General features: G+C 44.5%; 1 protein-coding gene across 1 annotated transcript; it reads right to left on the minus strand.

The window, feature by feature from the left end:
• Window positions 1-441: 441 nt before the first annotated feature.
• On the minus strand, window positions 442-26,506 carry NDP (norrin cystine knot growth factor NDP). Its single transcript, XM_007102029.2, has 3 exons — window positions 26,146-26,506; window positions 11,500-11,880; window positions 442-669 (listed from the first exon to the last, which is right to left on the minus strand). Exons 2-3 carry the CDS (start codon window positions 11,671-11,673, stop codon window positions 442-444), a joined length of 402 nt encoding a protein of 133 aa, XP_007102091.1. The 5' UTR covers window positions 11,674-11,880; window positions 26,146-26,506.

The following is a 26,506-nucleotide window of genomic DNA, read 5'->3' on the forward strand; positions in this document are numbered from 1 at the left end:
AAAAGAAAAAAAAAAGCCAGAGGATGTCCCAGAAAGAATTGGGCTTTCCTGCTTTCCAAAGCAAATGCTTCCCTAATCTGCACCAAACAGTGACAGCCTGACCCACTCTTGCATGGGGGCCTACTTTTCCCACTAATGCTGAATTGTTGGAAACCCAAACAGCATTCAGCGCCAAGGGGGAAATTGCCTGAATCTGAAAAGGAACCAAAAGAAATTGTACCAGGGAAAGGAGATGGGAATGGAAAACAAGTTCCCAGAGTATCTCTGTCAACAAGCATGTAGAGTCTTTATTACTAGAATACGCAGAATCCCGTGGGAATTGCTACATATTTTTTTTTTTTTTTGCCTTAACTCTTCCCTTGCCAGTCCTTCCCTGGCTGGTTGAACTGCTTCAGCGAGGGGGAGGGACTGTCCCATCCAGAAGCCACTCAACAGCAGGCCTCAGGAGCTGCACTCCTCGCAGTGACAGGAGAGGATGTACCGGTAGGTGGCCGTGAGTCGCATGCCCCCAGAGCAGCGCAGCCGCAGTGCCTTCAGCTTGGACGTCTGGGGCCGGCAGCAGTGACAGGAGGAGCGGAAGGGCTGCTTGAGGACAGTGCTGAAGGAGACCAAGGGCTCGGAGCGTGACGCCTGGCTGCAGTGCCCCTCGCACCGGGCCAGGAGTACCATCTGGGGAGAGAAAAGAAGTGGTTACCCCCACTGGGAAAGCCAAAACTTTAGCCAGGTCCCACAGCATCCTTTTTTTTTTTTTTTTTTTTTTTTTGCGGTACGCGGGCCTGTCACTGCTGCGGCCTCTCCCGTTGCGGAGCACAGGCTCCGGACGCGCAGGCTCAGCGGCCATGGCTCACGGGCCCAGCCGCTCCGCGGCACGTGGGATCCTCCCGGACCGGGGCACGAACCCGCGTCCCCTGCATCGGCAGGCGGATTCTCAACCACTGCGCCACCAGGGAAGCCCTAAATACATTAATTTTAAAATGATGCTCATCTTTTTTTTTATCTGGTGGTAAAATACTAGTGCAAATTTTTATCAAGATAAAGTTTACCACAGATATAAATGAATTTTTCCAGTTGAAAATGGCCCTTCAGCTGCCATTAAATGAAATTTCCCAACTTAAGTGAAAAAGAATTGGTAGCTGTCATTATAAGCAAAAATATAAAGTACTATAGCATCACCTACATTGCTGCAAATTCGCTTTTAAAAATGTCAACACCCAGGCCCCATCTCGGACCAAGTGAATTAAAATCCTTTGGAGTTGAGCCCAGGCTTTCGTGGTTTTCCAAGCTCTTTAGGTTATTCCAAAGTGCGCTGAGGGTTTAGAGCCACCACCACAATGTGCAAATAAAAACCAAAGAACAAAAGAAATTTCTACTGACAGGTGGTGGTCTACCGTTGGACCCATGCCAGTTCTATTAGTCTGAAAATGTAGAAAGTTATTCCAAATTGCCATCAGGGGGTAAATAAAGAATGACTACAGAGAAAAGGAATTTGCTATGTGCAGAGAATTACTAAAGAAAAGGAATATGGTTTCTGAAGAAGAAAAAGAGGATAACTAAGTGATACTTAGGAAGAAATATTCTGGGCACCACAACTTGAAACAAGAGAGTGAAATAGAAAAAGGGTATGTTTTGGGATCTGGAATCACACTTCTGGGCTTATACACTGAAGGATCCTGAGATTTGTGGAATTGAGTTTTCAGTCATTTAGGGCAAATACTAGGATGCATTCTTTCTGACCATCTCCATTCCCAAATGTAGGTTAGGATGATAATAAAGCTTGGGTTGAAGTAGCAGAGGTTGCATGTTCTTTATAGTGGCTCTTAATGTGGCTTTAGTAAACAGATCCTTTAAGAATCTGGTGCGAACTACCAAAGTTATCCCCCAAACAATGGACATAAGCACACACTTTATATTTTGCATATAGATTAAAGGGATGGAGCAGAGGCTCATTTATGCATCCCATACATACATGGTATCCTGGGAGCGGCAGTCATGGGGGGGTGTAGGGTGGGCAGCTTGATTCATTAAGCTATACAACCCTATGCATTGAGGCACAGAAGGTGGGGGAAACCTGAGGTTATTGGTGTATGTTTATGTGGGAGGGTCTTGCTTGGTGAACTTCATATTAAGTGATAGAGAAAAAGTTGCCCTATAATTCCAGAACCCACAACAAGAACATAAAATGTAGAACTACTCAAATAAAAGATTAAAAGATACATAAATATGCAGGAAACTGTTTGACATTTACCTCATGGTATTTTAGGAATTAGCAATTATTATTGAAACTCACCAGCTATTAAGTCTGATATCATCCTATAGGACCGAATTTAATGCCCAAGAATTAAAAGAAGGAAATGGCCTGCTCACCTTTCCAAAAGGAAGAGAAGATGACTTCTGGTAATTATAGATCCTTAACATCATTATCTGAAAAGATGCTGGGATGAATCTAACAATCTCTTAACAACCAACAAGACAATATGAGATATTAGGAAATGACTGGCAGGCCTTGGTGAAGAATAAGTTGGACCAGACCTCCTGATTTATTTTCTCTGAGAGGCCACAGAGGCAGGGAGAAAATGGCAGTTGTAAGTCATTTTGATTTTATTAAAGCTTCAATTCTATCCTGCCTGCCCTTCACATTGGTACGGAAAACAGACATGATCTGAAATGGGTTTTGAGAGATTATGCCATAGGTCTGTATTACACAGGCCAGTTCTTGGTGCTCGTCCCATCCCTCTAATGAGAGAGAGAGTTCGAGGTCTTCCCAGTCCCTTCTCACCCTTGCTAGTATGTGGGAATAGTTCTTTGACATCTCACTTTGGAGTGATGTTAAATTTGCTCATCTCTAATGTGGATTATCTATTAGGCAGATTAGCAGTTCTTCAAAGAATCACCTCCCCAAATGGAATCTTTAGAGATTCAGTTTCAGTCTGGATGGGTATAGCTAACCTGTGCCAACAGACTTCATTCAGAAGGGCAGACATGGCAGTGCATCGTACCCAAATGATACACGTACAGGTGAACCAAATGCTGACCTTGAGTGACCAGGCAACTAGCACTGCCCATAATATGACCTAGTCAGCAATCTAGGGCCATTTGTAGAACTAACCTAATAGTGATTTCACTAAAAGTCTTCAAGGTCTCAAGCTCTGCCTTCAGCTCACCCTGAAGGACAAGAACTCCAGCACTGAAGACTCTGGGGCCACTTCCAATGGGTCCCTCTTCCTCAGGAGCTGGACTTTCTGGGCGAGGAGAATGCAGAGACATGTACAGTAAACACCTTCAGTGGCTGCCACCAGCCTTCAGAATAAAATCCAAAATCCTGAACAGGCATTAAGGCCCTCCATGACCTGGATTTCACATATCTTTCCAATCTCACTAACAACTGTTCTCATTCTCATCACCCACTCTCTATTTGGATCAAGCTTAATTACTTAGGGGTCCATGGAACTGCCCTGAATTTCCCTGCCTCTTGCCTTTGCCTTTCCTCTCTCAGGAATGTCCTTTTCTCCTGGCTGTACTTAATGAAATACCAACTATCCTCCGTTGCCAAATTCAAATGCCCTCTCCTCCAAGAAGACACCATGAAATGATTATCTGGCCCTTGACGTTCTCAATATACGTGCAAATCCCCTCTCTGGGAGATTCCCAGTACAGTTGACCCTTGAATGACATGGGGAGTCAAGGGCACCAACCTTCCGTGTATTCCAAAATCTGCATATAATTTACACTTGCCCGTCCCTATCTGCGGTTCCACATCCGAGGATTCAACCAGCCACAGATCGTGTACTGTGGTAATATTTCCTATTGAAAAAAAATCCGCATGTAAGTGGACCCGTGCAGTTCAAAGCCATGTTGTTCAAAGTTCAACAGTATATAGATTCCATCTCTATCTAGCCCTGTTTTGTGTGTGTGTGTTGCAGGAGTCAAGCAGGGAGTTTGGAAGATAAAGATCTATGAATGAGTGTCGTTAGGAATGGAAGTTATAAATACCTGCTTCCCAGATTCACTCTTTTTTAAAAAAATGTATCCATACATATATATGAATCATTTTTTAAAATTAATTAATTTATTTATTTTTGGCTGCGTTGGGTCTTTGTTGCTGCACGCGGGCTTTCTCTAGTTGCGGCGAGCGGGGGCTACTCTTCATTGTGGTGCGCGGGCTTCTCACTGCGGTGGCTTCTCTCGTTGCGGAGCATGGGCTCTAGGCACGCGGGCTCAGTAGTTGTGGCTCGTGGGCTCTGGAGCGCAGGCTCAGTAGTTGTGGCAAAAGGGCTTAAGTTGCTCCACGGCATGTGGGATCTTCCTGGAGCAGGGCTCGAACCAGTGTCCCCTGCATCGGCAAGTGGACTCCCAACCACTGCGCCACCAGGGAAGTCCCCAGATTCACTCTTGATATTCACATTTTCGTATTGGCCATGCCTCACCTGTATTACAGATTTAATGAACAACTTCTGACCTCTTCCAGACCAGAGCTTCTCAAACTGTAATGTGCATGTAAATCAGATGAGGATCTTGTTAAAATGCAGGTTGTGCTTGACTAGTTCTGAGTGAGGCCAGAGATTCTGCGTTTCTTGTAAGATTCTGGTTGATGGTACTGCTGTGCTAACATCCACACTTTGAGCAGCAGGGCTCTGGACCTGTTAAAGTTTGAGAGGCTGCACTCTAGATGCATCACTAGATAGTGATCATTTCGCTAATAATAATGATGGCAGCTAACATTTATTGAGTGCTTACAACATTTAATCTCATTTAATTCTCATAACAATCCTATGTGAAAGGTACTATTATTATCTGTACTGTTATCACAGATGAGGAAACTGAGGCTTTAGAGAATTTGAGTAAATTGCCCAAACTCACATATCTGGTAAAACGCAACGCTGAAATCAAACCCAGGTCTGTCTAAAACCAAACCCCTGGTCTAAACCACTATAATATCCTGCTTCCTGATATTAAGATGCTTTCCTGAGGCATGTGCCAACTCACACCCTACCCTAATCTTCTTTGACCTGCCTCTGGGAGTTGTAACCATATCATAACCACACGAGTCCGACCTTTTTCTTATGGGCTTTTTGGGACACATCATCACCACCTCCAAACTTAAGCAGAGCTGAATCTTCTAAGAACCATGCAGCAGTCCTAAATAATATCTCCTCCACTGTCAAGACCCTCGCCTGTTGCTCCATCCCCCAGGAATCTGAGGACTCCCAGGGACTCCCAGCAGTTCATTGGATGATACCACATACTCTCTAGCTCCTTAACCAATTTATCCTTCAGTTCAATAAAACTTTGACACCTTCAGACATCTGTTCACCTGCCAAAACACATTGGCCCCCAGTTTATGGTCAATGCACATTCGTCGTACGTGGGTGACTTGGCTGTATTTTATTAACTGCTGTGCATTTTGCACTGCCCTTAACTGCTCTTAATGAAGAGCATACACACTACTCCATTATCAAATCAAGCAATGAATTTCTTTGGACAAAGAACCCACATGGAGCTGCACCACTAGAAGAGTGTGTTCTCAATAGGTGGTTATTGCACATACAAACTTCTATTGACTTTTCACGGCTCAGGTGGGTGACAGATACATGTTATCTGCTTTTGGTCCAGTTTAATTTTTGCTATCTTATGTTTCCCACCCCCCCCAACAACTGGCTTGATGCTAGGAAGCTAGGCAACTTCTCCAGCAGCCCCTTTGTATCCCCCCAACCTTGGAGTCACTTGGCTCCAGCTGGATGTGATACCTAGTTCCTTCTAACACGAACAGAGCTGCTGGGTTCAGGGTATTTGCTCAAGGATAGACTCTTTTGCGTTCAATCTGATTTCCATGTGCTGAGGCTAAGAGTAATGGAAGGTCCTTGGGTAATAATTAAGGAATAGCAATGATGATGATATGTAACATGTATTGAATGTTTACTAGGCTCCAGGCACTGTGCCAAGCCCTTCACAGGCAAGTTAATACTTAACAACTGTTTCAAAAGGTAAACTCTCCCCACTTTACAAATTAAGAAATTCAACGGCAGAGGATAAGTTACTGGCCTGAAGTCACATAGCTGTACAATGGAGGGCCAGGATTCTGAACCGAGACAGCCAGATTCCTGAGCTCTCTCTCCTAACCACGGTGCTATACTATTAGGCCATGAGAGTCAGCCTTTCAAGCTTTCGAGTTTCATAAGATGCTAAAGTCGGTCAAGGGCAAGTTCAGGCTACACTGTGAGGGTTGTAGCCAGCTGTGATTCCTGGGTCCAGACCAAGGACTGCACCCGGAGACCTCAGGCTGCTGCTCTCTCTGGTGACCTACCACAGTTCTTAGACAGTTAGGCCTTTTGCTGCAATACACAACTGTCTTCTGAGTGAGAGAAAATCCAAACACAGATGGTTTTCATCACCCCTTGTTGAAAGACTTGCCATCTCCAAAGCCACTTTCCTTTCCTGTCACGTGGGGCCCCTGTGAATTCCTGGCTCAGGCCATGATCTCCATCAATATCAGAATAAAGACCCACCTGTCCCATCCTAGAATAGAGTTTTGGCTATTTTACCTCAATCGGGTGAGAAACATATTTTGCCTTTCTCTCAACAGTGAATACTATGCATCCCTTGTTCCATGGCACCCCTTGAAGCATCCCCCCCCTTTCTCCTCAGGAACATGATTCACCTCTGCTTCTCCCATTCCTCACTTCACCAGCACCCTCAATAAATGACTGCTCAGCTCATCTCCAGAGAGCCAGGTCAACCTCCAGCTAGAATCCGGTCCCTTCACTCTGGTTACAACTCAAACTGACCTGAAGAGACCTTTGCACACAGAATGCTTCCCTTCCCTCTCTCCTCCATTTACTTGGAAGCATTATGAGGGCAAAAACGTAGTCTGTGTTTTCTTCTACTTTTGTGCCTCAACTGCCCACCACAGTATACGTTCGTTCCTTTTTTTAAACATATCAAGTCATATCTGCCCACTAGTCAACTGTGTTATAAGCTCAATACTCCTGACTCCCCTCGTTCCTCCTACCGTGCTGTGAGCTTCGGGGGCATGGCTTGAGGAGATGGCTTGAGGATCCTAAGCAGCCCCTCTCAACACTGAGGCTCAGCCCTGCGCATGACAGGTCCCCTGTCCTCAGGGAATTTCCCCAGGCTTTGTGCCCCAAAGCCTCTTCCTCCTTCTCCTTTGGGGCCACCCCCCTAGCTGCTCCTGTGGCCCTTCAGGGTTCAGACAACCGTAGGCCTTGGCTCTTCGCTCTCCTGGCTCGGGGCCACCATCTCCTACTCCTCACCCAGCTCAGACTTCACAGGCCTGCCCAGCTGGCTCACTTTCCCAGTCTCGGTTCCTGAAAACCCCTCCTTGGCCTGAATCCAGAGCGCACCCCCTCCAATCCCCCTTTCCTCCGCCCACGTGGGAAGGGAGGTCAGACGGCAGGATCCGTTCCTCTCTGACTTTGATCCCCCCCTTTTAGCACCCAGCACAGTGGCTTACATTTACTTTGCCCTTCTGCGTGCTTCCCCAGCCCTGCCAGGTTTCTGTGTTTAACAAGAACCTCAGTGAGGTTCATTTTCCTAATCCTTTAAGGCTATAGGAGATCCCAATAGTTATTGAGGTTTCAGTGGTTGACTAAAATAGCAAAGTGAGTCTAAACACCTGTCTACTTTATAACTTCATCATCAAGCTCAGACTATCATCTATTAACGTCTATTATATGCCGAGCACTAGGCTGGATTCATTACAAATATTATCACCGATACCCATACCCACACTTTTAGGGAGACAGCATTAGCTCCATTTCACATGGGAAGAAACTGAGGCACTAAAGAATGACTTCACTTCCCCCTAAGTCACCCATCTGGCCAACTGTGGAGCTGGAATTTGAAACCAGGTCTGTCTCACGTCAAAGCCTGGGATCTCAGTTGCCTTGAGGATTCCCCAGATATCTCATTTCCACTAACCACTGACCCTTTGCTTGTTTGCTTTACCACCTTTACTAAAAAATTCAGTGAAGATTGTCCATGAAGCTGCCACTCCCAGAATCTTTTGTACCCACTCCTAGGAGGTGTTACCACCGAAAGCCACCAGGCGCATCCTAATCTGTGGCCACACTGACCTCCTTCGTGGACCACTGTGGCCAGTCTTTTCTGCCTGACTCCATCTCAGCACTTTCCTGAATTGCTGGGAGGTGGGCGACCGGTCCCCGGGTCTGGCCAGATGCAAGTTCAGATAGTCTCATGGAAGGCTCCCAGAAAAGCTTTCACTACTATTTTTATTTTTCTACAAAGATTGCTGAGTGTAAACCATGATTTTCAACAGACTGGAAGTTGAGCCTGGACTTCTAAATAGTGGCTCCCATTTGCAGCAACATGAATGGACCTAGAGATTATCATATGAAGTGATGTAAGTCAGAAAGAGAAAGACAAATATCATATGATATCACTTATATGTGGAATCTTAAATATGACAAATGAACACATCTACAAAAACAGAAACAGACTCAGGTATAAGAACAGACTTGTGGTAGCCAAGGGGGAGGGGGTTGGGGGAGGGAAGGATTGGGAGTTTGGGGTTAGCAGAGGCAAACCATTATATATAGAATGGATAAACAACAAGGTCCTACTGTATAGCACAGGGAACTGTATTCAATATCCTGTGATAAACCATAGTGGAAAAGAATACATATATATATATATAGAAAAAACTGAGTCACTTTGCCATACAGAAGATATTAACACAACATTGTAAATCAATTATACTTCAATAAAATTTTAAAAAATCGTAACAAAAAATAAATGATGGCTCCTACATTCTATTTGCATTCCTCCAATAGGAAGAGCCAAGTGAAAGATGAATGAATTGAATGAAATGAATGAAAGATGAATTGAAAGATGCATGCTCCGAGGCAGACATTGCCACTCCTGGGCTAAATGACATCGAACAATCTACTTAATTCTTCTTTCAGGTTTCAGTTTTCCTTACCAATAAAACGGGAATGATAACGCTTTCCATCACAGGTTTCTCAGCAACGATTAGATCATATAGTATGAGGTGCCTGACACCTATTAGGTGTTCAAGCAGATGCTCTCCCTTCCCTGAGCCTGGGTCACATGCTCCCCTTTATCTGTCTTCCCGAGACCAGACACTGGATAAATGGGAGTCGGGAAGCATTAACAACTGACAGGCAAACAGTAGTAAATAATGGGCTTTGAACCTCACGTTGAGGGGAGAATTTTTGCAGAGAGGAAAAATCTACCCTAGTCTCCTCTTTGCAAAAACCCCCATTGGTTGTTTTTGAGACACAGGCTACATGTTTTATATCCCAAGTCTGTAAAGATGAATAATTTTTCTAAGTGAAGCCCATTAGAGAGAAAACCAGCCTGAGTCTGTGAGAATTAAGAATTATAGAATATCTCAAAATGAAAAACAGTTTTTGTTCCCAGATACATAGAGAAAATCTAATCCAGAAAAGGTCTGGGTAGTTGAGATTCTGCCAGGCATATTTTATGGCCAAGGAAGAAAGGTTTATAATTGCAAGCACCATTTACATAAAACTATTGCTATATTTGGGATAGTTTGGGATGTTTGAAAACAGATTGTTCCCATGAAATTACAAACATTTCTCTACAATCACAATTTTGCTCTATTTATCATGGTATTCTGGAAGAAACAGAGGTGAACAAAGGTAAACTAAAGCCTGCTTGTAGGACTCATGCTCAGGCACTGTGAGTTTGTTGGGTCTGAGTTAAGGCTATATCTTCTTTGACCTTTCCTTAACTAATGTGATAATTGCTAAGGCGCTCCTCCATCTTTTCATCACATCTTTCCAGATTGTTCTCTAGTTTTCAGAGATGCTCCAATTTTCCTGTTCGAAGCTATCATCACATGAACGCTTTCTTTGAAATAATTTTATTTCCTTTCTTTTTTAAACATTTTATTTATTTTTGGCCAGGCTGCGCGGCGTGTGGGGTATTAGTTGCCCGACCAGGGATCAAACCCGTGCCCCCTGCGCTCGAAGTGAAGTGCGGAGTCTTTTTTTCTTTTTTTTTGAAGTGAGGAGTCTTAACCACTGGGCCGCCAGGGAAGTCCCTGCAATAATTTTATTTCCTTTCTTTTTTTAAAGAATCGTGATTATGGAGGACAACTCAGCAGAGGGGGAGATCATCCGTGGAATAAGAAACACTAAATATGAGTGCTCTCTATAGGGGGAGTGGAGGAGAAACTAATAATTGCTCTAGTCAACCTTACCTCAGGCCTACAGTCTCTGAGCAATCAGTTGGAAAAACATGTCCTATCTTTTTTCTCAATTTGTTTTATATTTTTTCCGAAGGAGGGATTGCAGGCTTGCAAAAATTTATCTATTTACTCTTTTGTTGTTGTTGTTGTTCGACAAGTACAAATAAGAGCCAGGAAGTTTGGGTTAAAGTGAGTTAGCCCAAATTCTGATCTCCCTAAACTAAAACAAGCCATCATCATTGAGCTATAATCAGAGAAGTTACGGAAATTTTAAAGGCAGACAGAAGTCGTAATGTTTTTCAATGGAGGGTAGAGCCATTAACTTACATGGTCTCAAGTTTAGTGGTTGATATTACCAAAACTTCTTAACTTTACTGGTAATTTAAAAAAATACTTGCCATATGAGAATATTTAAGTGGTTTTAGTCTCAGGACTGGAAGTGAAAATCTCTGGGGTTGGACTAAACAAATTCTTAGTTACCAAACGTGGGCAAATTTCATTCGTGTGACTGGGGGCCGTGAGAGTCGTGAGAAGTCTGCTTCTGAGTCTATTTTTCCCTACTATGTGCCTCCCTCCTGGGTGGTCCAGGTGCTGGGCCACTCTTGGTGGCCTTTGAAGCATAGTATTCCTTCATACACCCCGTCTCAACACTGAGACATCACTTTGGCCTGTGCCAAAAGGCACACAACCTACTCCAAACAAGAATGACGTGGATGTCAAGGTAAAAATGATAACTTATCAAAATGCCATTTCTGTTTTGAAACCATTTTAACATAAACATGGCAGGTAGAGAAAGGCATGGACCAGGAAACACTTTGAAGAGCCACCCCCCCCCCCGCCCCCCGCCCGGCAAGAAGTACGTTTTACTGCTCAATCATATTTCTTGTATTCCCTTCCTCTTTATTGCTGGTGGAGATAGAAAGAGTTACGATAACCTGTAGACGCCATTTTCTTTCTTGCAAAAGGACACCATTGCTCATCATTTTCACAGCCAGGGACGAAACGCACCCCTCCAACCTTGTGCCTAGCAACAATTTTATTGTGAGAAACTTCCAGCCTTTCCTATTGACTTTGAGCAGCCCGAAAGGAGAGAAGCTGGCTGGGTGTGTACATGGTCAATTAGGCAGCTTTACTGACAAAAGTTCAAACCACGGTGGGAAACCCTAAAAGGATGATTCTCTGGCAAGCCCTGTGGGGCAGCCATATAGTTCTCTGTCCCTTGTCAAAGGAATAGGGCTTCTCTCCCGTTTCTGGGAGTAAGGCTACTGTCACAGAGATCTCGAGCTTACCTTGGAGCTACACTTGTACAACGGGTGACTGATAGAATCGACATAGTGGTGCCTCATGCAGCGTCGAGGATCGGAGTCCATCATGAATGAGCTGTCTGTTTTGCTGTCTGTATCTCCCATCAGCGCCAGCAGGGAGAGCATAGAAAAGGATGCAGCTAGTACATGATTTCTCATTGTTGTGAGGGAAGACTTCTCAAGAGGGACAGCAGAGGGAGGCAAAGGACTAACAACTGGAAATGCCTTCACCTCCTAGGCTCCAGTCCCTTTCAAGGAAAGGGCAGGATCTGGTTGGAGCTTTCTGGTTGTCATTGTCCTTTGTATGCCGGAGTTTCGTCTTACTGTTTGCACTCGCAATCCATCATCACTGTATCTGAGGCACAGCTGCAATGAAAACAGAAATTATTTTCCCCAGAAACGTTTACCCAGAAAAACTAATGGAACCCTGGAGGTATTGAGTAGAATTTTTCCATGTCATTTTGAGTGGAGACTATTGGTTTCTAGAGTGTCAATAGCATAAGCTATCCTCCATTTCACACCCCTCCCCCATAGCTTATGGTACATATTTATCATCATTTGGAGGTGTACACAATGGTTTGATGGAAGCACTTGTTGACTTTAATTGCTGGAGGATAGTTCGATCCCATAGTCAAGTGGTTCTGGCCAGAGCATAACTCGATTGGGTGCTTTCATCCTTATCCCTGGCTGGTGGGGACGAGAGGGTCTATTCAGTTTCTCAGTAAGCTTTGATGTCAATGTCAGCTTACAGGGCTAGAGAGAAGGCAGGTCAGCACTAACAAGCACACGCCACGTCCCACAGGAAGGAAGTACATTTTCCATGTCCAAGTCCAACCCACCCAACCACCTAGTTTTCCACTTCTATGCTCTGGGCTCATCCTGTTTTTGTGTGAAGCCCCGTGCCACCCAGCACCAATGATAAGCTGCATCGGAAATACACATTATGCTAACTGGCCTCCAGTGCGGTTAAGGCAACACATGTGTATTTGCCAACAGACTCACGCATTTCTGAAGAGCCTTTGTAGCCCAGGCACACGTATAATTTGAAAAAGTAAGTGATTGCCGGAGCAGAGACTTATCATTAAAGTGGGATCATGCCATATCTGAAATTTGCCTTGTTCTTTTAAGCATATACCTCTTGGACAAAGGACTTGGGTCCAGAATCTCCTCGAATCACCTCACTAACCCCACCCCCCCAAGGCATGGCCAACACTATCACACCAGCAAACAGAGAGCATCAAAAATATTTTCAAACATTTAGGAAAATTGGGGGACTTGACATTACATCTAAAGCAAAAGGAACACAATAATTAAACGTTCAGAAAAACTTTCAAAGTTATTTCAGATAAAAGTTTGATAATTTTGCTTCATAGTACAACCTTTTTTTAAGCTTGCTACGCGTGGACAGTCTGAATAAACAGAGCAAAGCACTGATGAGATGAAGAAGTTCAAGTCCATATAAGTCAATTAGTTTTGCTCTAATATAGTGGCCCCAGACCCCCTTAACCTCAGTTTAGCTGTCTTGCAAGTGTGGGGGAGGGGACCCCAGGAGGAAAAGGGTGTGTGACACAGGGCTGTTTCAGAGTGGAGCATCCCTGGCAATGGCAAAACTTCAGCACGTGTGTTTCAGGGAAGCCCTGTAAATTGCCGGAAGAGCAGGGAACAGTAACGAGGGGACCCACCTGGACTCTAGCACTTCCATTAATTAGCTGGGGGACCTTGTACAGGTCATTTAAGCTGTTCCAGCCCCAGTTTCCTCATTTGTAGAATAGGGGAGTGGGAAAAATGGCGTCTGCAACCCTCTCTTGCTCTAAGATGCCAACATTTTAGACACTTATGGATTCAGTTACTGCCATGTCCATATGCAGAAGATAATCCTAAAGTTGAGGATACCATATTTTCATGCAACTTTGCACCACTTTCCTTTATGTGCATGCTAATGGCAATATTTCATTAAAATTGATCAAACCTGAGCCTAAAGCTCCAAATCAGCAAAGGATGCAGAAGAGCATTTTTGTTTTCATTTCAGCTGCATATTCTAGGTTTTCCTCTACACATTACATTGAAACTCAGTGAGACTTCGGCTCAAAGAGCCAGAGCTTTCTTGGGTTCCATGTTCAGAGGCTGCAGTATTGCTGACCATTTCCTGAGTTTCAATATGACTGTATTTTCCCAAATGGTTAACTGTCTCTTTGAAGCCTTAATTAGTCTCCGAAAGAGAATTTATTAGATTTCTCCTTTCGCCATTCCAGTTCACAGATATTTCCCCCAGGAGTCAATGGCAAGAGGATGAAGGGGAAAAGCAGACATTCCAGTCCTGACCTTCCCTCTCCACTGCCAGCAACTTCTTTTTGGAGCCATGGCCAGAAGATACGGTTAAATGAGCAAAGCAAGTGAAAGAAAAGCATTCATAGCATGATGGTAAAAACAAGCAATGACATTGACAACAAAACCCTATATACGTGTATGTACGGTTGTACGTGTTGGCATTTGCATTTATTCCACAGAAAAGGAAATATAATCGGCCCTTAAATGTAGAAGATGGGCACCCTCACTATCTAAGAGAAATGAAAATTAAAGTACTTTGAGACACTTTGTTCAAACAGTCAGAAGTCTGATCATGCACCCTGTTGGCAAGGCTGTAGGAAAACAGGCCTATTTTGGAGAAAGTACAGTAAAAATTGGTACAAATTCTGTAGAAGCCAATTTGGCAATATCTATTAAAATTGAAAATCTGTATAATTTAGACCCAGCAATTTCACTTCGGAGAACTATCTTACATGTGAGATCACACAAGCATATGGTTATTCACTACGGCATTGGTTGTCATGGCATAAAATTGGAAACAGCACAAAATTTCCATTAGTAGGGGACTTGTTAAATATATTACACAACGTTCATACAGTCGAATACTATGCAACTCTATAAGGAAGAATGCAGAAGCTCTACTGATTTGTGTTAAAACAAGGAGGGATAAGAATATATATTTGTGTTAATTTGTATTTACATAGAGAAGCTCTGGAAGGATACTCAAGAAACTGTACAGTTAGTTACCTGTGGGATTTGGAGGACAGGCACGGGAGAAAGACTTTTCGCTGTATGACTTTTTAAAATTTGTAGATGTCTGAACTTGTGAATGTATTGACTATCCAGAATTTCACTAAAAAATAATACTTTCTCTTTTCAAATCAAAGCTTGGCTTAAAAATAGTAATTAAGTTAATGGATGTTTAAAGTTTGTGCCAGTTTGAGTATTTTAATAGTATTAAACTTTTATTCCTTATAAACATGGGAAGACATGCTAGTCTCTTAGTCAAATATTCTTCCAGGTGGACCATTTTGTTCTTGTGCACTACTGCCACCTAGTAGCAACGTTCTGAATTGCAAGCACAGTTTAAAAACTTTTTTTTTCCTGAAAGGTGAATAAAATAATTCTGCAAGCAAACGTTATGACATTTATACTGATAAAGAGCTAGTTAATGTCACACAGAATGTAACTTTATTATCTGATTTTCCCTTTAAAGATGATAAGCTGAACCCAGAAGTAGTGATAAAGTATAAAAGAATGACAGAAGAAATATTGCTTCACCACTAATAAGAAATAGATTTTTCAGTTCAACATGCTCATAAAGCATGATACTTTTTGTTCAGTTGTTATATTAAACTCTGAAATGAGAATGCCAGCAACAGTGTAAATATGCCACAGAACTCACAGAACCCTCAAAGCATAAGGTATGATCCTTGCAACATTACACTGAGATTTTTGCCTTGTGTTCAAATTGAATGAACCAACACTGTTGTGTTGAAGAAGAAATGAACAGAATGCTCAAGAAAAGAGTGATGTTAATTAAGCCAAGTTGCCTTAACACTGTGTTGGTGGTCAGGTTGTGCAGAGTGCCCGGGGAAGCACTCACAAAGGGGAAAATCAAGAAGGAAGGAAGTTTTCATCGCTCGAGATCCCAATTTTATGGCAGCCTAGGGGTATCTACGTCTGTCGTGTAGGAGCTTCTGTCATTTTTCTCAAAATTAAATTAATTCTAACTTGCTTTAATTTTGTGAAAGCCATGTAGCATAAAAATCAAATGCTGCCTATCAAGACTTAGAACCTCAGCCCAGCCAGTGACGGATTGAGTGAGAGACTCTCTTGTTGAACTCAGTAGACCTGGGCTGCTCCGTGCTCTGGGTACAGTCTCTGAGACATGGACTTGGCCGATGTACAGAGCCTACATTCTAATAGCTCCAATGTGGAGCCTCTGCTGGAGGAGAGGCACGTAGGCTGGCGTGCCCGACTTTGGAGCTACCCTCCAAACGATACCAGTGGAAAAGAACAACTGGTGCCCAGATTTCCCCACCTGTCATTCTCAGCGAAATAATATAGCAGAGCTTACAGCAGACCCAGCCTCCTGGGTGAGAGATGGTGTTGTATCTACAGATCAGCTCACTCTTGGGCTGACCTTCTGCCTGGCAAAGGGTAAAGTGCTGGTTTCACACAAGTTATTCCAGCAACTGGCTAAGACAAGTGGCATGTGCCAAGAGTGGCCTTATTCTCGCCCTCCTTGCCAGACAAGGGAGGGCCGTGCTCAGTATCCGTATTTCCCCCGGGGGCTGTTTTCAGTATAATACATGCAGGTATTACCTCCCGTGGCTTCTTTCTACAAATATATATTTAACACATATTCACTGAGCACCTACTATGTGTCTCCTTTTGCTCTAACAGATGAGACTCAAGGGTCAAGGGAAAAAATAGGTCCTATTCTAGTTCCCTCTTCCAGCTCACTGCATCCACAAGCAAACAGCCTTGGCCTGCTGTTTTCCTAGGCAATTTTTTTAGACACGCTGATGAACTCATTTAACATCTAATTCATATGCAACATCCTTTGCTTCATTCTAAGAAGATCAAGTTAAGCAGATGAAATATAGTGACTTTGGAATGACGTCAGTGTGCCAGACAGAATTATTTGATATTTACTATCATTTAAAACAATCATGTCAGGCATGAGTAAGGTAAAGATGGCAGAACATAAAGCCTCTCTCAAAGGAATTGCAAAAAAAAAAAAAAATCGGAGATTTAAATGTGGAAGAAAGCTTGCCACTAGATAACACTTCATACTGGGATTAGAAAAGCAAGAAACTCAAAGTCTCATCAGAGAGTGTGAAGTGCTAAGTAGCCCCTTCCCAGGAACTCAAAGAATTCCAATTGGAACTAGTCAACTAGATGCCTTGGAGAATAAGTCAGATGCCTCTTCTGAAGGCACTTAATTTATAAACTGTAAACAGCCTGTTGGATTTTATAAAGCATCCCATGTGCTCAATGAATGGTTTTTGATATTATTCCTATCTGGCAGCACATCAGTAGTGGCCAAGAAGCCAAGCCTGGGCTGCCCCTGAGGCAGCCGTCCTGACCACACACACTGCCAGCCCTCCGGCCTGCCAGCCGCTGGTATCTCCAAGGATGGGCAGCCACAAGGTCAGTGGAGAAGGAGCAGCTCCTGCCCTTGTCATCTCATGGTGTCTGTTCTACAGTTAGAGGTGGCAGAGCATAGGAGGCAATGCCTGCCCCCATAGAGCCATCTTAGGAGAAAGAGGACATCCTTGGGATTAAACAACAGTTCTCCAGTCTGGGATGGTCTGTTTTCTCCCAGGCTGCATTACTAGGCAGGCATGGCCAAACTCAGCGGTGATGGTGATGGAGGAAGAAACGAGATGGGAGAAGCAAAAGGGAAGGAGAAATAGAGCCCAGGGAAGAAGCAATAAATCACAAGCCTGGGGTAAAGAAGGGTGTGAACAAGAAGGACTGGGAATAGAAGTAATTTCTGGCCAACTGTCAAGTGGCCGTATCTGTGTGTGTGTGTCCTTGGATTGAATAGTTTTACTGTCTGGGGCAAGACTGGTGTGGGAGGACTGGACCTAGAGACTGACTGAAACTTCAAATCCTGATTTTTCCGGGAAATCCAGAGAAACCTCTCATTGTGATCCAAACTCCCACTTCCTTACAGGTTTCACCTCTTCCTCCCCAACCCATTTCTAGCCTGTGTACCATGTCCCGGTGTTTTGCATTCATTTGCCAGAAACATTGGATAACTACTCCACAACCTTCTGAAACCAGAAGAGCATTCTACTGCTGTCTGCTCTGGTGGAAGGAAGGCTGATCTGAGGAGCCGCAAGCTCTGAGCCCTCCCTTCCTGTCATTGGCTGTGTGATCTTGAGCAAGCCACTTGCCTTCTCTGGACTCAGTTTTCTCATTCACAAAACGTACGGATTGTTCGAGATGTTTCTATGGTTCTATCCATTTCCAACATTCTCTAACTCTACCCAAGCTTCTCAGAGTACTCGCCTGCTTTGGGGCTACATGTTCCCCAAAGAAATACGACACAAAGAGTTCCTTGCTTACTTAAGAAGTTAATGATCACAGAAAAGTCCAAACAAGTTCTAATGTGGTGCCTAAGCCCCTTGATGAGGCTGTATTGGTGGCCCGAAATAAAAATAGCCCGTCATAACCAGTTGACTTGGTGTTTGAATGTACCAAATATGGTTTATAAATTAATAACATGTTGTTAATAATAGGAAGCAGTTAGCGAGGATACTTAACCAGTTCTTATTTCTCTTAAAGCTGTCTTAAAATTTTAGTGTTTCTTTCCAGTCTCCACCAAATGGGGAGAGGAGAAAGCGAATCGTAGTCAATCATGGTAGAATTAAACTTCTTTCAACTGGTGATGATGAGGATATAGGCTGAGTTCAACCCTCTTGCACCTTTCCTATGAATGACCCTTATTCCTAACAGATTGAGCCACAGATCCTCCTGCCCTAGTGGGGCCATTTATGATGCTCTGGTTCAGGATAGAAGAGGAAGATTGGTTAGAAGAGTTTTCTTCTCTGAAGATGTGGTTAAGAGCAAGGCAGTCCGCTTAGTAAAGCATCTATGGAACCTTTGTTCTAGGGTACCTGAAGCTCTAGGCTGGGACTTGGGTCGAAAAGAGTTGCCCATTGGGTACGGGTCTTGTTTCCTGTGCTGGGCTTCTGCGGGCTTCTACAGTTTCTATGGAAAGACTCATTCTGAGTTCTTAACAGTTGACATAACTAACTTTTAGAGAACAAACCTTGCATAAATTGGAAATGACCAAGTCTGATTACCCACGGGTCAAGAAGCAGGATACGGCTGAAGTCTTTTCCTCTGGGGGTTTTGATTATTTCTGTAAATCTACCACTCCACTAAAAGGTGTGACTGATATGGTGATGAGCTGTCAGAAGAGGCTTAGGGGTGGGCTTTCTGGGGTGCCAAAAATCAACAATAGCCCTAAACATGGAGTCCCCTTCCATCCTTTCATCAATAATAGGGAGAGAGAAAGCCACAAAAGAGGTAACAGAAGAGACGGAAGAAGGATTATTTTTATGTTTCAAACCTGCCACTGCCCTTTCAATGATTTCAAATAGCAAAATTCCAGAAAGGGAAGGTTCCCTTCATTTCACCCACTCCCTCCCAGGAAGGGGGTTTCACATGAGGAATGAGAAACACTCTACCACTTACTCTGTGTAAGACCCTTTGGAAGGAAAGCAGGGAAGTTCTGACACACCCAACCCAGGGCACTTGGTCTCGCCAGCACATGAATGTACACTCTCCCCGTGGAAAAGAAAAGGTGCCCTGGTGTTCTGGGGGCCTTGGTGCTGAGTTAATTTGACACTTGCTCTGCCACTGGACTGCTGGCTGTGGTACGGCCTTAGGAGAAGACAGATAACCAATGTTAGCTCAGGGTACAAGCTCCCTTTTACCCTGGAGCCAAATGAGTATGTTGGCTTTTCTTCAAAGTGTCCAACAAAGTGTTTCCAAAGCTGCATTTGAATCTCCTCACCCACACTTTGGAATGATGGGTAGTGATCTCACCTAACAGCTGTAGAGCCCTTAGTGAGAAATTGGGCATAAACAATAGAGCAACTCAGTATTTCCATTCCCCATTCAATTTGCCTTTTCTGCCCAATGATGGGACTTGAATACTGGATTCAATCCTGTGGCAATTTGGAAGCAACACTTGTGGACACAGGCTCATGTCAAAGGGGCAAGGTTAAAGCACGGGGGAACTCTACTCAGTGTTCTGTAATAACCTATATGGAAAAAGAATCTGGAAAAGAATGGATACATATATATATATACATGTATATGTATATGTATAACTGATTCACTTTGCTGTACACCTGAAACTAACACAACATTGTATATTAACTTATATTCCAATACAAATTTTTTAACAAGTGAAAAAAAAGCCAATCACATAAAAATACGTTTCCCTTATTGCTAATCACTCTGAATTTATTGGGCTTTTGGTTTTCTGTTCGTATTTTGCTTTGCTTAAACCACACACACACTTTGGCTACGTATTTTTTTTTTTTTTGCGGTACGCGGGCCTCTCACTGTTGTGGCCTCTCCCGTTGCGGAGCACGGGCTCCGGACGCGCAGGCTCAGCGGCCATGGCTCACGGGCCCGGCCGCTCCGCGGCACGTGGGATCTTCCCGGACCGGGGCACGAACCCGCGTCCCCTGCATCGGCAGGCGGACTCTCAACCGCTGCGTGACCAGGGAAGCCCTGGCTACGTCTTTTGATTGTCAGTTCCCCTGTGACACTTCCATTCTGCTGCCTTTGGATTTCAAACCTCAACAGAAAAATTTTAATTCTGAAAAAAAGTCATTTTCCGTAATTTGGGGGGGAAATCACAGAAATGTATGAAGTCCTTGAATATTGCCTTGCGCTTTAAAGAAAAATTGGCCTTTAAGAACTGGATTTCTTGGACTCTTCACATCCATATTAAGAATGTGTGTGCCTACATTTCACTTAGAGTTAAGGAAGGGGGATATTTTCTTCACTGTAGGAGTTGACCTCCTTTTCTAATGTCAAGTAAAGAAGGCAACTTCAGAGTTCAAAGCCCTCTTCCTGGGAGGGAGTAGGTGAAATTAAGGGAAGCTCCCCTTTCTGAAATTGTGCTATTTGAAAATCTCCAGTGGCAGATTTTAAACGTCAGAAATCATCCTTCCTCCTTCTCTTTGCTTCTCCATGGCCTGCTCTTTGCCTATTTTTATTCCCTATTGATGGAAGGATGGGAGGAGACTCCATCTTTAGGGCTATTGTTGGTTGGTGGCACTGCAGAAGGGTCGCCCCTGAGAATTTTCTGACACCTCATCAACTTTCTTGAATGTATTAACCTGTTGCCCTTTCATTTTTAAAGAATCTGGCAATTGGTTGGATCACAGCTTAAAAGAAAAAGTTGGGATTGAGCCCGGCCTTGGAGGAGAGAAAATGGTATGAAAAAATTCTTAGCTTTTGTAGAAAAACAAAAAGAAAAACCTATCTCCTGCAAATCTTATAGAACTGAGTTTAAAGCTATAGTCCACGTTCATGTGCAGATTTGGACGTGAGGGTGAAATGGGCTCCGATTGGATGAATTCCTGATTCTAAGCATGAGGGATATATTGCCTCCTAAAGTTACCCATTCTTTGTGTTTTCTGAGTCAGCAGTCTTTCTGACAAGAAAGTAGTTGTCCCAGACTGTGAACCTCATCCAGGGTGTTACATTCTGACTATTGAAAATGGGTCTGGGGGTGTGACTCTCAGCAATTATATAGGCTCACCCATCAGACCCTGAGACCCTCCGATGAGGGGGACAGTAAGCGTGAACGGCACCAAGCAAGCTATCGCCAGACACACAAGAAGAAAGCTTTGCAGATGTGAGAGCATCTGGCACCAGAAAGAAGGCCATCGGCGCAATCCTCCTCAAAAACTCCAATGTGTGGGTGTGTGAATTTGCAGCACGCAACCTGCGCAGCCAAGCCAGTCCTTGCCTCGCCCACCCCGCCGCACATGCACAGGGATTTCAGCAGGATTCGCCACCCTTTGTTTTCTCCTGGACGCAAACATAGAAGTTTATGGTTGCTGATCTGAAGGGTGAGGAGTGGGTACTACCAGCTGGAATGTTGCCACTGGCAGGGGCAGACAGGAAAATAGGAAGGCTCTTAATGTCCTCCCAAAGAAAACCTTTGATGGACAAAAGAGTGGTTGTATTTTTACCCTCTCTCTTCATGCTGCCAGGCGTCTTTAAATAGATTCTCTAGCCTAGGGACTTGTATGGAATAATTCATATTAAAACCCAAGAAGTGGCAGAGGAGGGGAGTTGGTTCTTTCTTCTCTTTCTTTTCTTTCCTTTCTTTTTTTTCCCCCCTTCTTGTCAAGCTAACAGGAAAAGACTCATTTTAATTCAGCTGTGTTCAATTTTTCCTTCTGGGTCTTTTAATGAACTTTAGCTAATTCGGGAAAAGACTACCAAAGCCCCCAGGAAAAGAAAAGGACTAGGAACCTGTATTGTAGAGTGCTCCTTAATACCTTTTGGTCCCGAGGACATTAGCAGCATCTTTTAAGGATGCTGCACACAGAGGGTGACATGAAGCTCTTAAATGGGAATGTCTAATTGAGAAGTCCAGTTCCTTCCATTTGCAACTCATAAACCGATCTGTTGTTCTGCTGTTAAAAGAAAGAAAAAAAAGAAAAAACTCCTCCCCATCTCCGCAGCCCCATGCTGGGTTCGGTTCAACCCAGGATCCATTTCTCCCCTCTCCCTTTCACAAAACGGGTTTCATAAAGACATTCAGGCCCGCGCTAGCCAAATTAAAAGTCCTGTCTGTCCTTCTTTTTCCTTGGGAAGGGAAGGATGTGGGAAGGACAGAGAAAGGGGGCAGGGCGGGGCCCAAGGATCCGGGGAGCTTGGTCTCAAGTCACTTGTCTCTCTCCCTGAAACAGAGAATAACCACATTTCTCCTAATGTAGGCCGAAGTGCATCCAGGCGTTCCCATAGCACTCCCACCCCCGGCCCTTTGCTGGAGATGTGCGGGTCACTGTGATGGTATGTTTGTCCCTGCCAACCCGGTTCACTCCAGCCCTGCTCCCAGCAGCCTAAAGGGCAGCCCGAGCCATGAGGTTGCTCCTCTCTGCGAGTGGGTTCAGGCTCGGGGCGCTCCAAAAAGACCCCCGATCCTATCAGCCCGGCAGAGCTGCTGCCAAGAATGACATCCTGGGAATACTATGGAAGTGGGGAGACCTCATGGGCTGTTGTCCCCAGATGGAACAGGACCCAGGCTGTCTGGAAAACAGGCAGAGCAAAGAGCGAGCTCACAATGGAAGGAGCTCAGGCGAGGGGAAAAGGGGGCGGGGTGGGAGTGGTGGAGAGCAAAAGCAAAGAAAAGCCACATGCCACCCAGGAAGATTCCAGGGAGGGCGGGAGGAGGTGGTGGAGGAAGGACTTGCAGGAAACAAGTACCCAGACATGGCACTGCCAGTCTAGCTGGATTCTTTTCTGAATTAGATTATGCGAAAGAAAGAGGGGAAATATATAGCCTGCCAGCTGTTCAAAGGCTTACAACCTTGCTTTTATTGTCCGGGTAAGTTGGTGAGGTGGGGCATCAGAGGAATTCCAAACATACCATCCCAGAGAAATTTTAATATGTTCCACAGTGTCATACACGAAGAGGAAATGACAGCTGATCACAGCCAGGGCAGGCCACAGCAATCTGGGCCTCGGAGCTCACCCATCCTCCCATGGCCCAGCTTCCCTCTTCTGCTTTAGCCTTTCTCCGTTCTGCCACCTGCCGTCCCATCCCTCCTGCTCCCACCGGCTCAGGCAGGGGGCCCGGACAAAGTCGCCTTAGCTGACTGTCATGGGAGGAGGTGAGGATGGCCTGGAAGGCCGCTGGCCAAGAAGCTGAGGGCTGGCTAGGGTGAGTCAGGCCCCCCAGGGAGTCAGAGGCATTTTAATCCAACCACGGGGGATTATCTGCTGATAAGGACCAAATCAAGGACTCTGGTGATGCTGTCTTCAGGGTATTTCCCCCCAGTAACCTATCCGAGGCAGAAAACACAAGATCGGATTATTTGAAAGCAACACTGTTAGTGGCTCTGACGGAGACCTGGGTTTGGGGAACAACTTCTGGCAACTCCTTCCCAGGGGCCTCTTGAATTTAGGCCAGGCCCAGAGGTCACTGGTTTCGATCCTGGGGGTGGGACAAGTAAGTGGTGGGAGATAGTGACTGCATCTTCCTCCATGCATGTTTCTAGTTCAGTGATTCATCAAGTGGCCCTGCTGTCAGTCGCTGAGTAGGTGACTCACAGCCATCCCCGATACAGACAGCACGTGGTCCTCTCCAAAGGGGGCTCAAGGGAGCGGAGAAAGGATAAACTGCCCCTTTTCTAGGCTTCTCCTACCCAGGAAGGAAAGATCCAGGCTCTGCTAGCTGTGAGTGACGTGTCCCCAGGATCCGGTGATAAAGGCCTGAGGGGAACCCCTTTATCATAAATGGAAAGAAAACCCACCGATAAGCGACAATCATTTCCAGTAAATCTGGGTGCCAGCAGATATTTGAAATAGTTCTTTCTAACAAGGAACTCATTGACCAGTTTACCCACTGGCCAAGTCCATTTCTGTTCCAAAATCTAACTGGAGATGGCATACAGACTGAGAATTAGGGCTCAGGACAATGTCTCATTCACCTTTGCATCCACCAGGACTAGCATAAGTTATTGAAAGAATGATGGCATGAATAAGTAACCAATACGAATAAGAGTGCTTGAATTGTGAGTTCTGAAAATACAGTAGAAATTGCCAGCCACCACTGGTGGCTATAATTCCGAGAAACTCGCCACATTTTTCAAGGGCCGAGGAAAATAAATGAGTTGGAAATTGTTAAATGTATTGAAAAATGATTTATTTTCCCCTTGACAGTGTCACTGGAACATGAATTAAGATTGAAAACTCCACAGGCGTGTTTCCATCTGTGGGTGTCAGCTGCTTGGTACATGGTCATCAAGAAGGCTTCAGCCAGCACTCCTTTTACCTGAACTAAATGTATTTTAAAGTAAATGATGCAAAACATTGCATTTCGTGCTCAGACCCTCTCATATAATGGTCCGAATCATAGTTTAAGAAAACTGTTTTGGTTCGGCTAAATGCTTTGTTAACAGCAGTGGTTTAAAATTGTATAGCAATAGAATCCATGGTCTCTTTTCAGGCTTTCTCAAATAAATAATGACTATCCCAACGTTGTAAATTACCTCATTCAAAAGCCAGATTCTCATTCAACGATGCTTGTTAGGTTAGTTATTAGAGAAAATCAGAGGAGTTCCCCCATAAACCAAGTTCCCGTTCCACAATGAATATTGGTCTCTAGGAACCTAAAAGTTTACTTTCAGAAGCCAGACTGGTAAGAAAAAAAAAAAAGAAAAAAAAGGGCAGATGTTTACATTTGGTCGAAACAATCGAGAAGCATCTTGTAGTCCCCACTGCATTTGACAGACACCTAGAGCCAACTCTGCATTTTAGGCATCTCTGCATTTTCAAATGCACCTGGTATTTAATGTTGTGTGTTGGAGCAATTCGCCAACGCCGGCTCCTTGTAATTAAAATACACTAATATCATACGTGAGAAGAGACATGTTTCACAGCATCCATATCTGCTATACATGACAGTTACAGAGCATAGAACGCGGGACTCCCATCTTGCCAAATAGCTTCCTTTTCTGCACCTGAATCTCAGCAGAGAAGGGAGTCTACCTCTTTCATGCAGGTTTATCTCAGCTCCTCGATTACAATGAGCCTCAGTTACAGGGTGTTCTGAGTCATTAACATTCTGTACACAGTCAAACTTCCCGTCCCCCAAGAAAGAGTTATGCCCAGGCCTCCTACAGCCCAATTGTTCATTTAAAGAGAGAACTTGTATTCAGGAGCTTGCAAGAACCCTCCGAATATTCCTCAGGTGTTTGTAGGAGTCATTCCTACAGGTCCTGGTCCCTGTGCTGCTTGGGAGCATCCTTTCCCGGTCACTGCTTGGACTGGGTAGCATCGGTCGGCTGCAGGGACAAGCTGATTACTAAAAATAACCCTTTGCAATAAGGCCAAGGCAAACAGCATGCATTTCCTCGGACTTTTTGCCCAATCAAAATCCTATAGTAAATCCATCGTCCTCTCTCCCCGGGGCTCCTGACTGCATCTATGGAATTGAAGATGTTGCAAGTTGGGAGAAAGGTGCAAAGGAAAAGGATTCCTGTAAAGCGTGACACAGAAAGCTAGAAATAAATGTTGCCTATTGTTTGAAGTCATTCTAAGCACTCCGGCAGAGCCCTGGCAGGAGATCAGCAGCATACATAAGTAGCAATAAAAGTAAACAGTGCGCTTTTAAACTTGCAGTCTTGCCCGCGTTCACAGTGCCCCCGTTCTAAGAGGCATGAGGGCGGCGGGGAAGATACTGGGGCTCCAGGAACCCATGTCGGCGAGTAGCTGCTTCTCAATCTCCTTTCACGGGGTCAAATATAAGAACCATTACAAAGTTACATCTAACTACGCAGAGTTTGAAAATCCAATCTCTTTCAGTCAAACCCAAAGAGATTTTCCAGCCTCTCTGTGAGGCTCCCCTGCCCTGTCACCGACTTCAAAGACCCGTTCATTTACAAAACACAATGCTAGCCCACTACAGATTAATGCAAATTCAATTAATGCAAATTTAAGTGGTATTTAAAGGTTGTCTCTTTGTCTGAGAGGAGGATGAAATGCTCCTTTTGGAAAGAAGTAATTTCCTAGGCAAGCCGTCAGCGCTGTTTTCCTGCTTACCTTGGGGGAAAACGCAGGGCTCCTTTCTCCCCAGACTTTTCTGAGAGCTAGAAAGAGGTCCTGTTACTTCCAAATGCTTTTGTTCTTCTGTCCCTCTGTCACATGGCTTGCCTTTTATATTTGCAACACACAAAAGTTAGGACTGTTGTTTAAGCGACACAGGGAGAGAGAGAGAGAGAGAGGCAGAGAGAGAGGGAGAGAGAGAGAGAATGTCAAATGGAAAAGTGCCATTGCAGTCATATATCAATCAGGCGTGCGGCCGCGGCAGCGCACTAGCAAATGGGAATGCCACGGAAATGTGAGGCGCCCGGTATCGGGGACTCGCAGCCGCTGCCTACCGCTAGGCTCCCTTCCACGGAGC

The sequence above is a fragment of the Physeter macrocephalus genome, chromosome 21 (genome assembly GCF_002837175.3).
Source record: "Physeter macrocephalus isolate SW-GA chromosome 21, ASM283717v5, whole genome shotgun sequence".
Classification (NCBI taxonomy): Eukaryota; Metazoa; Chordata; class Mammalia; order Artiodactyla; family Physeteridae; genus Physeter; species Physeter macrocephalus.